Source organism: Phyllostomus hastatus, unplaced genomic scaffold (genome assembly GCF_019186645.2).
Source record: "Phyllostomus hastatus isolate PE091 unplaced genomic scaffold, TTU_PhHast_1.1 phas_contig_147, whole genome shotgun sequence".
NCBI lineage: Eukaryota > Metazoa > Chordata > Mammalia > Chiroptera > Phyllostomidae > Phyllostomus > Phyllostomus hastatus.
Genome location: NW_025333603.1, coordinates 2,890,469 through 2,904,789, shown reverse-complemented (window position 1 = coordinate 2,904,789; position 14,321 = coordinate 2,890,469). Strand labels below are relative to the sequence as shown.

Below are 14,321 nucleotides of genomic sequence, written 5' to 3'. Positions count from 1 at the left end.
ATCAGGTCTCACCATAGATGTGAATGACCTTCAGGAAAGTCCTTCTCCTACTACCTTCTCCAAGTAGCCCTCCTCGCCACCTATTTCCTAACATTCTTAATCATTGTCATAATTTTAAAATTATTTAATTGCTCTTTTTAGTTTCATAGTTTTTTTTTAAAGATTTTATTTATTTATTTTATTTTTAGAGAGGGGAGGGAGAGAGAGAGAGAGAGAGAGAGAGAGAGAGAGAGAGAGAGAGAGAAACATCAATGTGAGGTTGCTGGGGGCCATTGCCTGCAACCTAGGCATGTGCCCTGACTGGGAATCGAACCTGCGATGCCTGGTTCGCAGCCCATGCTCAATCCACTGAGCTATGCCAGCCAGGGCATAATTGCTTTTATTAGTTTAATTTTGTCCCTCCTGCTCTGGGATCTTGTATATCACTCACTGCTAGGTCTCCCATGACTCATACAGTGCCTGGCACATTGCAGGCTCCCGCTGTCTTCATTCTCCAGTTATACAGAAATACTATAAAACCCTAGACAGACAGGGAGATGATGTCACATCGTTCTTTTTCTCATTGGGCTCCTCCTTTGCACCAGGCACTGCTCTAGAATATAAAAGCAAACAGTAGACAAGGCCCTTGCCCTCAAAACTCTCATGGTCTTCAATAATACAGAAGGTACATAGAATAAATGTTATTATTTGCAGCATTCATAAATACTAACAGGAGAACAAAGCAGCCTTCTATATGGAATAGATGGTACCTTGGGAGAGGAAAGATGAGCTATATAGTCAGGGAGGCTGACATTTAAGCACTTAACATTTGCTTGTGTTATCATTATTTTCTTGTTTTTCTTCCTGGCTAAAAACGTGTACTCCATGAGAGACTTTGTTTTGTCATCTATTGCATTACCATCATTTAGGACAATGTCTGGCACATACTTGGGGCTCAATGAATATTCATTGAATGGATGAACAAATAAATGTACAAATGAATGAATGAATGAATCCTGTATGATGAGAAGGAGCCCTCAGGTAAAGATCTGAGAGAAGACAACTCTGTGCAGGGAAAAAAGCGAGTCTTTCTGCTTGGTTGGATTGTGCTTGTTGTGTTTGAGGTGATGCCAAAGTGCCAGTCAGTGGGCTGAAGAGAGGAATCAAGGGAGAGAGGAGGTTAGGGGAGGGGTAAGGAGGGGAGAGTAAAGAGGGGTCAGAACATCTAGGACCACCTTGGCCCTGGTAAAATTTGCAATTTTTGAATTTTTTCTAAACATAAAATGGAGGTCAAGTGGTCAGTGGATAGTTTGATTAAGTAAACATTGAACTCAAAGTATACTGAGTCCATACAAGAAGGGAAAGAGAACCGTGACAGTTAAAATATTAATGACAAGCTTCCTGGCAGAGTGTTGCTAGCTGGACACCAGGCTAAGAAGGAGCAGAGGAAAGAGAGGATTTCATGTGGGTCCATATCTTCACATGGCAGTACTGCTTGCCTGGTACACTGGGGCAAATAAAGAGCTCGGGTTGTCCTAATTACTTAGCTTTGTTTACTATTAAAATACTAGGGCATTGCATGTGCACATCAATGCAAACATTCTTGGAATGTTTTCTTTATCCATATAAAAGCTCATGGAAGGTAGTATCCATCTATCTGTGCATTCTTCTCCCCATCAATCTGTTTATCCATCACTCCATTGGTCTACCACTTACTTAGTCACTAAATAACTATTACTTGCATGTCAACTTCCTGGGGAAACAAAAGTGAAAAGGATGGACAATCCCTTCTTTCATGGAGTTTACAATCTAATAGATATCTCCCTGAATACTTCATGTGGGAAAAATTCTGAGACAGGACAGTATAGCTGAAAAATCTCTATAAACATAGAGTCCTGGATTCACATCCTGGACAAGCTCTGTATTATCTTGTACTTTAGGGCAAGTCATGACATGTCTGAGCCCTTGGTTTCTCACCTAAAAAAGGGAATATGAACTTTGCCCTCCTAAGATGGTCGGGAAGTAAAAACAAGCCTGACAGATGTAAAGGACAGAGCAATGCCCCACACGAGGCCATACTCAAAGATTAGCTTCCCTTCAACCTTTCCTTACACCTCTCTTGGTACAAAAACAGGCTCCAAATAGGCAACTTGTAATTGTCTGATTTGTTCTTAAAACCATGACTTTTTTCCAGCTTATCATTAGAATGCCACTAAAGAGAGAAGACAAAGGTTGGTTCCAAATGCTTCTGTACTTTAGCTCCACCCTGGCCAGCCTTCCACACACAGATCTTTCTGCAGACAGAAAACGCAATCCTAAGGCAGGCCTCGGAGAACACTGGCCTAGAGAATGTCTAGGCTCAATTTGCAGAGTAGGCCACAAGTCCGTTACACCATGCCCAATTTTGTCATAGGTAAAGAACCCATGTGATTCCTCAGTAAGGTAGCTGGGAGTGGGGGATGAGAGGCTGTGCTCTGGAGCCAGGCTGACTGGGTCAGTCCCTGATACTACTGATCTAGTTGCATCACCCTGGATGACGTAACTCACTGGATGGGGTGGCTGTAGTTGAAAGTTTTAAAATTAGAGAGTGGACCTAAATATAGGGTACAGGCTTTGTCTATAGAAAATTCTCAGTAAACAGAATCTTTAGGTGATTTTTAGAAAAGGGATAGTGTTTGAAAATACGAAAGAAGAGAAAAAATCTAAGTAAATCCACTGCTTCTAACCTTTGAAACGCAGGCTAAACAGTGACCTTGTTATGTCCCTGAAGTCCAATAAAAAAGGGATAATAAGTTATTGAAGTGGCTTAAGCCGACACCACCTGAATGTTTTGAGTCTGAAACTTCATTAGGCACAGGCTTAAACAATTCCTTCTCCTTGCTCTTGCCCCAAAGCAATTCCGTTTAGCACATGGGAACTTGGGGGCCCACTTTCGCAGCCCCGGGCGTCAGGCACACGAGGAGCCTGCTTTGCAGCTGGTCAGTCAGAGCTGGTCCACACCAGTCACAGTCACCTAGTGTTGGGAACTGCCCTGACTGGTATCAGAAGCTAAAAGCCCCACCTAGGCTAAGGCTAAGGGAACACCCTTGGAACCATAAGCCAGCAAGGAGACAAAAGCTTATCTCCCTGGCAGGAATGCTGTTTCTGCTGCTTTATTCATAACTGAACCCCAAAAAGCTTGGTCGGTTAGCCAAAGACGGGTAAGATTCCCCAAGGGGGGAATGACCTAAGATAGGCACGATCACTTTGGGAGGCCCCCCAAAAGAAGGACTTGGGGGGCTGCAGCAAAAGGGGGTGATGGACCCTCGCTCCTCGGCTTTGACATAGCCTGAGTCCTCATCTCTGGGAGAAAATCTCCTTATCTCTTGGTTGCCTCAGTTCCCTTGCTCCACCTAAGCCTGAAACAATGACTGGGTGATGCAACTCTGTGCTGAAAAGGGCGGATTCCCCGAGTGATCAGGCCTAAGAAAGAACATGTAAATTACTGTGAAACCTTCTTTGTTTAGAATGCTCTCAGTTGAATGAGAGGGGTCCAAGGAGGAAGTTAGTTTGTTCCTCAAAGTCTTACAGCTCTTTGACCCTCGACTCAAAATAGACCGGCAGAGTTCTTTGTTTTCTATGGTTCCTTACTTCCCCTAATGAGTATTGTACTTTACCTGAATTATTATGCAAAATGAGCCCAATAAAAGCAGGTTTGGATGGTAAATTGGCGTGCTCTCCACTAGAGGGGGTGGCCATTTCGTCTCTACTTCTCCACAGAAACTAGTTTGTCTCTGTGCATGTTTTTTCTCGCGTGTTTTCATCGAGTCATCCGCAGCGTTCCGTGATCACTGCTGGCCGGTGACCCACACATCAACCTAGAACACAGCCATTCAGGAAAGAGCTCTGCCCTTGCAAACAACTTAAAAACTAGCCTTTAGAGATTCTGATCTTACATGCAGAAAGGCACAATGACACACTGCTTTTGTTTTAAGTAGAAACCATCCCAAATAGCTTTCAGGAAGGGTCTGTCTTGTACTGAGCACTCTGTATGGGTTCATATCAACAGTGACAGAAAGAGCAAATCACCTACAAGTTTCTCCAGATCTCTATCTTTTTCTCACATCTCACTCCCCAAAACTGATCCAGCCATTGCTGGCATTCCTCCCAAATATAACTTGAGTCCACTGATTTATCTCCATTTTTAACCTTGAGCATGCCAAGTTATTCCATCTCTCTGTGACTCATTTTCCTCATCTGTGAAATGGGATGGTTCCATCTACTTCTCATCATAAATGGCATCATATATGTACTTCGAATAGACACTACATAATTGTTGGTTGCCATTTTAATGTTATTATCATTGTTTTGTTGTTGTCCCAGTGGTTTCCTAGGCTGTCTTCCTCTTTTCCTGGCTTACAGTTCTCCTATAGCTTCCCAACGCATTTTGAGCAAAATTCCAATTCATTCCACGACTCACAGCATCACTGCCATTCCCCTATCACACTGTGTTTCAGCTGTGCCCTCTCCCGGAGTGTTCTTCTCCTAGGCCTTCCATGACTGGGTCCCCTTAATTCAGGTTGACATTCTCAACCCAAATGTTAGCACCTCATACAGGCCTTTCTTCACTATCCTATACTTCCTCAATTTCAATCCCCAAGTATTACCCTACTACTCAAAAACATTTTCCTTTAGAGCACTTACTACTATTCAAGTAAGGAGTGGAAACGCATTTTGTTTGGCCACAATGTTATTCTTCTGATATCATTATTTTACTTGAATGCCTGTGATAAGGCATTTACACCCCATTTCCACAGCATCTCTCTTCCTGGCTGTCCCACACGGGTCCTAAACAGTCCCACAGTCTGCAGCTCTAGGAGGGAGGCATCGATGTTTCCCACTCAGCGTGGGGTAGAAATGTCAAAAACACAAATACAAACACGTGTTCCAAAGGAATAGGTTGAAAGAGGTCATCCAGATTCATAATAGGCTTAGATTACCTTTTAAAGACTATCATCAAAACAAAAACACAAAATTAAAAAGTTCAGGAGAGAAAGTGGGAGACTACTGAGATCCACCCACAGACCAGAATCTGAGAAACACTGAACTGTCTGAATCTTTTCTGCTTCTGAAATAAACAGTCTCTCCCTTCCTTAGTGTCCAGTCTGAGATTTCCTGAGTCAGGAGTATGCTTTGATACTTCCTAATGGGAGAAAAGCCATATCTATAGCTAATGAATAAAATATTGGCCATCTCTGCTAAGTACTGATGGAGGCCCAGTGCTGAAGGCTGCCCTGGGACTAACCTGCTTTGCTCACACAAATAGGGGCTGCACATCAAGAGGGATGCCAGCCAGCTTGGTTCATGTGAGAAAGTGATGGCGAAGAATAACCTCCAAGGAGTCATTTCACTGTTGTGAACTAATGAGATATTAATATGCCAGAGCCAGCAGAGATGGAGGGGGCAAGGGTTGAAGAAACAAAGACTCAGGGAGCGTCTTCTGTGTTCACTGTGATTTGTACAATTCATCTCAATTAGTTTTCAATAAATTAAATATTATTGTGTCCACTCTGCAGATGTGTATGTTAAAGTTCTGAGGACAGGTCTGAACCTGACTCCAGACCTGAAGTTCAGGAACAAAAATGGTCACTGCAAATGCACTGAGTTCCTAACAAGATGATTAAATATGTATGTGTGTGTGTGTGTGTGTGTGTGTGTGTGTGTTCATTCCATTGAAATACAGCTAAAACGCAAAGACTCTTGTTTTATAAGTGGTGGTTGAAAAATGTTTTTTAGTTCAAAGAAGAATGTAACCCTTAGATTTTTTTAAAGAACTGTCATGTAAAGAAGGGATAAAGATAGTGTCCACTGTACCATTGAGCAGATCTGGGCCAGGTGGTTGTGAATCTGGGGTAGGAAGGTTTTTTCTTCTTCCCAGCTCACTGGGATTTCTGAATAAACAAATGACAGTGTGTGCACATGTGTGTGTGTGAGTATGTGTAAGATTTTTTTATCTACTTTATACACTGCTGTATTCTCAATGTACAATATATAAGAGGATTTGGCATATAGTAGATGTTCAATAAATGTGTGTTAAAAAAAATAAAACCTGCCCCGACAGAGAAAAATGCTGGACTCTCCAGGTAATGAGCTCCCCATCAAAGAATTTTTAAAGAGACTAAGGTTTTGAGCATGAATCCTTGCCTTTGGTAGAAGGTTATACAAATGCTAAGGAAGCTTTACTGAACACTCCAAATGCTAGGCACTGCGCTAAACCCTTCACTCTCGTGATTTCATTTAATCCTCACCATAGTTGTGTGAGTTAAGAACTACCACTACCCCATTTTACATAAGTAGAAACTGAGGTTTGTAGAGGTTAAGGCATTTGTCCAAGGTAACATAGCTGGTAAATAGTAAGGCATGAATTAAAAATCCAGGTTTTTGTTAACATTACTCCATATGCCCTGGCAACATCAGATAATTGCTGGGTCCCCTTCCAGCAGTGAGGTCCTGCTTACTCATTTCCTAACACAGTATCTGTACCAAAGATTAATTCCATGAACACGGGTTCTTCCCAAACAAGCTCCAATTTCCATGGAAGGTGTATCTAAGGTTGCTCAGCATCATGGAATTTACATGTTCAAACTAATTTCTTTCTCCTTTTTTCAAGAAAGAACATGACAATAATTTATTTTGGACTATAGAACTTACATAGAAACCACTGGACATTTTTTACAAAACTAATCACCAATGAATTTGGAAAGCTAGATGATATGGAAGATTTCTAGCAAAATACACTTCATGAATATCAGCCTTTCCTCCAATCTCCAGGAGAGATAGAAAGTCTAAAGAAAACATTATCCATGGAAAGGTAGAAATTCATAGATGATTCACACACATTTAAAAGCACTAGAATCACGGGGTTAAATAAGCTGATTTTACAATTGCTCATTTATCAGTTATGTCAATGTTACTTCCTTAGTTCAAGAGCAGTGAACATTTGCCAGTGATGCAGGGTGGAGGGAGAGATGATCCCCCAAATCAGGAGTCAAGTATCTGATTCCTGTTCATTGCCCAAAGCAGGGGGGTCATGGGTGGCCAAAATATGTTGTCACCTGGGCTGAGATAAGGGAATAGATGAGGGTCCAGAAATCTGGCAAGAAGGAACAACACCCTTACCTCTACTCTGTCCCTCACCCCTTTCACAAAGATGATTAAGGGTGGGGCCAAAGTCTGTAGGTGCCCGCAAGAGACCAGCAGCCTTATGGTACCTGAAGCTAGAGGAGAACATGCAGGGTCACAGACATTTATGGGGTTCAGACTAATTCCTTATTATTGATAAAATGAAGTTCAAAGTCCTTAGTATGGCACTTATGGCACATTAAGATTCAACCTCACCTCTTATTTTCACCTATTAGAATATTTTTTAAAGATTTTATTTATTTATTTTTAAACAGAGGGGAGGGGAAGGAGAAAGAGAGAGAGAAACATCAGTGTGTGGTTGCCTCTTGTGCGCCCCCTACTGGGGAGGTGGCCTGCAACTCAAGCAAGTGCCCTTACTGGGAACCAAACCGGCAACCCTTTGCTTCACAGGCCAGAGCTCAATCCACTGAACCACACCACCCAGGGCCCAAATATATTTGTCTGTTCACATCCTCCTCTTTGTTATTACTGCCTTGCTTTCAGTTATGTTCTAGCTCTGCCTATACTAAATAGGCATTGGTTCATCCATTTGTCTGTCCATCCATCCATCCATCTATCCACCCACCCACCCATTCCTTTATCCATTTCTCTCTCCATCATTCCATTCACTAACCAACTGTAAGTCAACAATGTGGTTAACCCATCTTACAATCTCACATAAGGGAATAAAACACCTATCTAATTCCAACCCACCAAGCAGGACACATCTCAAGTTCTTTCTTCTTCCATGAAGCTGCCCCTCAGATTCCTGGTCCCTCTTCCTCCCTTCTGTCTTTCACACTCACAACTGAGGTACAACGAATCTCACTTCAGATGAGAGTAGATTCAGTTCTACCATCAATATGAAAGAACAGTACGGTCAAATTGCCCGTGTAAATCCCTTAGGTACAAGGTGCCACATTAGAGACTGACTGCTGTTTCCCTGTACTTGCCCATCACAGCAAGTCTGTGCCCAGGGCCGAAAAGGATTGCTGTTTCTCTGATGAAAGTGTGAGAGAAGTCAGCTCAGTTTAGAGCCAAGCTGCAGCAAAGATGCAGGTCTAGCCAAACACTTTGATGAGGGTGTGCTCAGTCATACTGGGACGCTCACAGTATGCGAGACGCGAGGGAACTACAGCTGACTCAGGGTTCAGGGTTCTTCAGAATGCCATTGTCCCTTCACATCGTCACACTGGGGATGGTGCTCCTCCAGTAAATAATGCAAACCGTTGTTTTCCTTTGTCCAAATGCATGCACAGAGAATGCATTTCTACTGACCTACCTTTTGCTGTCCTGTAACTGGAGCCACTAACCTAGGCGTTCCTGGAGCACATGAATTGCACAATCAGCTCCTTGCTGAATACAGTTGTCTCACCTATTCCTTGGTGTACAAGATCCCCCATGATTTGGTTCCTGTCTACCTCGACAATCCCATTTCTTTCCAATCCTTACAACACTTTCTCTACTCTAACTCTACTTAACTATTGTATTTCCAGTTTCCAACATAAGATGTATCACTTTATCCTTCCTTCCTCTACCTGTGGGCCTCTTCCCATGTTATCCAGCCAATGTTGACTCTCAATACTCACGTCAAATATTTGCTCTTCAATGCTAGTTTGATTGGATTGATGCTACTATTCTTCACCCCTTCCTAGAACCCTGCATTTCATTATGTAAGGTTTCAGTGCCTGGGATCCCACTGTGACTCTGGGTTGGTCATGTGACTTGCTTTGACCAACAGGATGCTAGCAAATGAGATACAGCAGAAGCTTGGAAAATGTTGTGCAGTTGGGCTTGTCTGCTGCCACTGCTAGGAGAACATTCCTCAGTTACCTGGCTGGAGGGTGAGATGGACAGTGCCAAGTCGGATTGCACCAGTCATCCCAGCCACAGCAATCCCAGCTCAGCCAGAGGCAAGCTGACCCCAGACAGAGGAGCAGCCCCAGTCAGTCTGCAGCTAGTACATAATAAGTCCGGAGGGCTAATGCACAACATAGTGACTAGAGCAAAAACAAATACTTATAAACTTCAAAGTTGCTAAGAAACTAGATCTTAACTGCTTTCAATACATAAAAAAGAGAGAATTATATGAGGTGATGAAGGTGTTAGCTAAGGCTGCTGTCCTAATCATGTTGTAAAATATGAATGTATCAATTTGACAGGGTGTGCACCTCAAACTTACACAGTGTTACATGTTGGTTATATCACAATAAAAAAGTTGGGGCAAACCTGTGTCAACATCACAGCTCTGCCAGTGACAGACGTTCTGAGCCCTGGTGTCTTTAGCTATAAAATGGAGACAGTGGCAACAACTTCACTGCCTTCTTGAGAAGATGAAATGAGAACATCTGTATCAAATGGCCAGTTCAATGCACAGCACACATCAGCGGGCTCGACAGTCCTGGGCTGAGTGCATTAATGAGCTGGCGTTTCTGCGATAAAATTCTTAGAATGTGTGCACCAAAAACAGGAGGTCCTCTGTAACATGCCAACATGCGGTATTCTGTTTAATATTCAATATTCAGCCTCTAATTCAATTTATTACTATGGAAGCGCATGTTTCAATTTACTGAACCCAACTGTACGATAAATAAAAGTACCTCAGAGGACCATCTTTGCAACTTAACATCAGCATGTTGTTGAATGCGGTTTATTTAACCTCTCATATAAAATAAGAGTTGCAATTTGTAGCTTATAAACCTGCTCTTCCCACAACCCTTTGGAGAAATACCAACCCCTGGTCTGTGCTTGCTGCCCGCTCTTGGGCAGGCTCAGCAGCCTTGTTGGCAGGCTACCATCTTACACAATTAAGAAACAGGTACTCACCTCTCTAGAGGCAGGTAGCCCTCTTCCACAGCTGCTGCAAAAGCAAAAGGAAAAGTGAAAAACAGACATTAGGGGCAGCCTTATTAAAGCAAGTTATGTTTGTGCAGTGACCTGACCCTGGAGACAGAATGTGGATCTGCAACTCACCTGTGCTCCAAGCCTCCCCTTCCCCCATCATGCAGGGGATCATCCCTCCTGCCCTGCAGCCCTTACCCACACTTTATGGGGCCTAATTAGGAGTACAGTCTCTTATATTAGACCTTGACCTCTTGGAGTACCAGAATGTCTTCTGGGTTTCTCTCTTAGTCTCTTCTGTATATCTCAGGGCTTGGCAAAGAGAGTATAGCTACTCAATGCATGACTAAAATAATAATACTGCATTTATTGAGCACTTACTCATGTGCCAATAACTCTCAAGTCTTTCCATGCCTCATCTCATTCATTTATCCTCTCAATAACCCTAGGAGATGAGTGTTACTATCATCCCCATTTATAGGCAAGGACAATGAGGCTCAGTTAGTAACATGCAGGAACTTAAAAAGCTAGTGAGTGGGGAAGTGGGGATTTACAAAGCCCATTTTGAAACAAAAGCCTCATAGGACTTTGTCCTATGTTCTCTGACAGCCTTCTTCCATTTCAGAGAGAGGTTTTGAGGCCTAAATTATTCAATGTTTATAAAAATCATGCTTAGCCTTCTCTGATATGGAGGTGGCCACAGCCTTAAAGTATAACCCTAAGAGAATCTTATTCTGTCAGATGATGTAGAGCAGTTTTTCTTGAGGCGTGGTCCCTGGGCCAGCGACATCGACAGCCCCAGACGGCCTGTTAAAAAGGCAGATGCTCAGGCCTCTAACCCAGACTTAATGAATCAGAAACTCTGGGGCTGGGGCCCAGCAATGTGTTTTAGCAGGTCTTCTAGGTGATTCTGATGCATGCTGAAGTGTGAGAACCTCTGAGTTCAAGAAATGTAACCATGAGGCTGCCCAAGGCTGTCAGATGAGTAATGAACTTGAGGTAGCTCTCTTAGTGGACCCCCTGCCGGCCCTCACAGTCACAGTGAACCATATGTTAGCCCAGCAATCTGTGCAACCCCAAAGTGTATGTTTACCTCATGTTTCATTAGAGCAAACAGAAGCAAAGGTGTTTAACATGTCAACAGGATAAGACTGCAGCGGGGGGTGCAGAGGGCGTGAGTAAGTACTCCTTTGTGTAGCAGAGGAAGACATGTAACAGCACAGAGAAATGGCTCCCAAGGGTGCTTCCAGTCCCGGAAAGGGCCAGTGGGGGCAGGGATGGGAACCCTTCAAGAATTACTGAAGGCAGATCACAAAGGCCTGAGGGACCCTGTCATGACTGCAGGTCAAGTTCAAACTGATTGCCTCCCTGCCTCCCTTGGCACTCCTTCCCCCTCCTCCACAGCACCGGTTGTGTTGACAACACAGGCTTTATAAGAAACACAAAGGCTCTCTGCCTCCCTGCCCTGCTCCTTTTCGTTTTCTTCCTCTTGGACGGATTCCCAGTGATCAAATGCAATGCTCTCAGGGGAAGCAGGCTGGCTCGGGAGCGATAAGGGGCCAATTCCCGCAGATTTGTCATTTCACGGGCAAGCTGCCATGGCCTCTACATGAGAATAAGCAGTGATGGATGTCCAGCCCCGTGGAAAAGCAGTTCAGCATTGTCACCTGGGAGCTCATGCGGAGAGGGAGGTGACTGGGAGAGAGTGTACCAGAGTCAGCTGAGACTCCCCCCTGGCTGGCTGAGGGGGTGAGGGGAGGGGGACAGTGCATTTCCTCACCTTCCCTGCTGGTCTTGGGAAAGGCAGCCATCTGCCTCTGGAAGGCCTGGAGGTTCATGGCTGGAGGCTTCGGTGGCTTCGTGGGAGGAGGACCCAGGGACTCCACGGAAGGCAGTGGCTTTGTTTTGGGAAGCTGGTGATGCTTGACATCCGGCTGTTTCTCTGAATACAAATAGTCCAAAATGTAGGTTATTAATCATTTCCATCACGTGACTTGTTGGGTGAAACCGACCAGTTTCCTTGTCTCACTCTCTCACTCCTCCCCTCCTATCTGCTCTCCACCCAGTGGCCAGCAGGTCCAGGTCAAAATGCAAATCTGATCTAGTCACCATCCTGCCACCCAGAAGACGAAGCCTGATTTCTTCAGCATGACATCTGTTCTCTCCCTTCTTTGGCATTTGAACAGCATACCACATGGCCCCAGTCGACATTTCCAGATTATTTTCCTATCGGACTTCAGTCTCCTACTTCCCTGACCTGCAGACCAAATGTCTTTCACTTATACCACGGGCTTCTCAGTTCTCTGGATTTGATTTTTAAAGCCTTAAAAAGCTCTCCTACGTCCAAGATTTTGTTCATGCCATTCCTGGTTCTAGAATGCTGTTCTGTTATTCTCTCTTGCCAAATTTCAACTCTTTCCTTAGGCCCTGCTCCAATGACACCTCCTCTAGGAAGCCTTTCTTGATTTCTATCAGAAATTAAGGTCAGAATGCATAACTCTAACTGGTATCCCCAATGCACATTACTAACACCTCTCCAGCGGTGCTGTGGCATGTTAGAGGGGCTGGTCTAACTTCCCACTGAATGTAGGCTCCTGTGGACTGGGACTAGGCCATATCAACCTTTTCCCAGGACTAAGCACAGGGCCTGATTCACAGGAAACAGACAATATCTATTCCCTGAAAGAATTCTTCAGGCACTTATGACAGGCAAATAACATGTGTGCTATGAAGAGAATTAACCTCTGATTTCCAGGACTCAAAGCCTAGGACAGCCTTCAAGGCTGACTTTGGGTCACAGGCACCTGTGGATTTTGTGTCCTGGAATTTTGCAGGTTAGTCCCAATTTTTTATATTTTATCCTTCTGCACTAAAAAGACAAATTCCAATATTATATACAAAAATTGTATCTACTGCTTCTGAAAATAGCACAAAATCTTATAGTACCCAAGTACTTTGATTTTGGCTTACATGATGCAGTGGTCGATTACATGGGAAACTAAAGGAGCTGGCCTGTGGTTCTCAAACATGCCAGTGACCTTCTCAAAGTCCTGCTGTCCTGTGCAAGCGGGAAGGGGGGCTTCCTTCTTGCCCTCCCAGCAGGACCAAAGCACCTCTCTTCTTAGACTGTAATTTTAAGTTCCAATGTCAGTAACTTGTCTTTATCAAATTAAGGAGAAGACACAGTGAAAACAAATGATCACTCACTTATTGGGCCCCTAATTTTTACCAGGCACTGTGCTCGGTTGTTGTCATGGGTTGTCTCATTTAATCCTCTTAATAATTCCCCTGGGTAGGTAACCAATCCACCCTTCCTTCTTTCCTCCCACTTACCCTTCCTCTCACTCATTTCCTCTTCCTCCCTATCTTTCATCAATAACCATTTATCCACTGTGTTCCAGGTATGACTCTAGGGGCTAGGGATGGAGTCATGCCCTCACATTGCTGAGGTCACATATGTGACCTTCTCAAGTCAGCAAGATTTAACTTAGAAAAGCACAATGAGCTCTCCCCCCTCATCTGTGCGGATTAGATTTCCTACCTGGGGGCCAGCTGGCAAGCTCCCTCTCATAGATAGGCTGGGAGGTGCTCCCTGCTGGGCCCCTCTCAGGATGGGACTTTTCTAGGCTCTTCCTTCCATGTGGAGAAAGTAGAAAAGTGGGATCTTCTGAGGTGATTTTCTTTGCACATGATTTTCTTTGGGCCATCAGGTACCTCTGGGAAGGAAGAGTCTGGGATCCTTTTATTTGCAGTTTTTTCCTGGGCTCCTCTAGAGTAGTAAGCCCTGTGGTTTTCTGATCTTCTGGATGGAAAGCCCTATCTCCACAATTGGCAAGGCGAAAGGCTGATGACATTTCACTGTTCTGAGATGAGACCTTCTCCCAGTTCCAGAGCTTGTTTCTGAAGCTACTGGTCACCACCAATTTCTTCTCATTGGTTATCTTAGCGTTTGCTTGATTCACATCTAAAAGCAGAGAAGCCTTCTGTGAATTCACTGCAGAATAAGCAAACCTTCCTGGAGGTCCTGGGGAATCAAAACATTTCTGAATCTCACTCCTCTGTGCCAGCTTCATTTTCTGGGCTTTAAGAGGCTGGGGTTCACCACCAGAACAATATGGTGGGGGCTGATTGTGGTCAGATGAGGGCAGTTTCCCACTGGCCCAGGTCCTTATTGACTGTGTGCTTCCAAAGTCCCCCTTATGAGAAACACTTGCTGGGAATTGAATAGGTCCTGGAAGAGATGGCATGTCAAGCTTTTGAAATTTAGCTTGGAGTTCTTTGAAGTTTCTTAATCTTTCCTAAAGCATGAAGGAAAATAGAAAGTCTTATTATTTTCAGAA

General features: G+C 44.0%; 1 protein-coding gene across 7 annotated transcripts in view; it reads right to left on the bottom strand.

Moving 5' to 3' along the window:
• The window catches only part of FYB2 (FYN binding protein 2), a 107,685-nt gene that overhangs the window by 53,404 nt on the left and 39,960 nt on the right, over positions 1 to 14,321 (bottom strand). For 6 of the 7 annotated variants that reach the window (XM_045857416.1, XM_045857426.1, XM_045857442.1 and 3 more), the window contains 3 exons: positions 13,523 to 14,279; positions 11,762 to 11,923; positions 9,967 to 10,000 (listed from right to left, as the gene is read on the bottom strand). In XM_045857416.1, coding sequence (XP_045713372.1) covers positions 9,967 to 10,000; positions 11,762 to 11,923; positions 13,523 to 14,279 — 953 coding nt within the window. The remainder of the gene's footprint in view (positions 1 to 9,966; positions 10,001 to 11,761; positions 11,924 to 13,522; positions 14,280 to 14,321) is intronic. The other variant, XM_045857434.1, reaches the window with a different exon arrangement.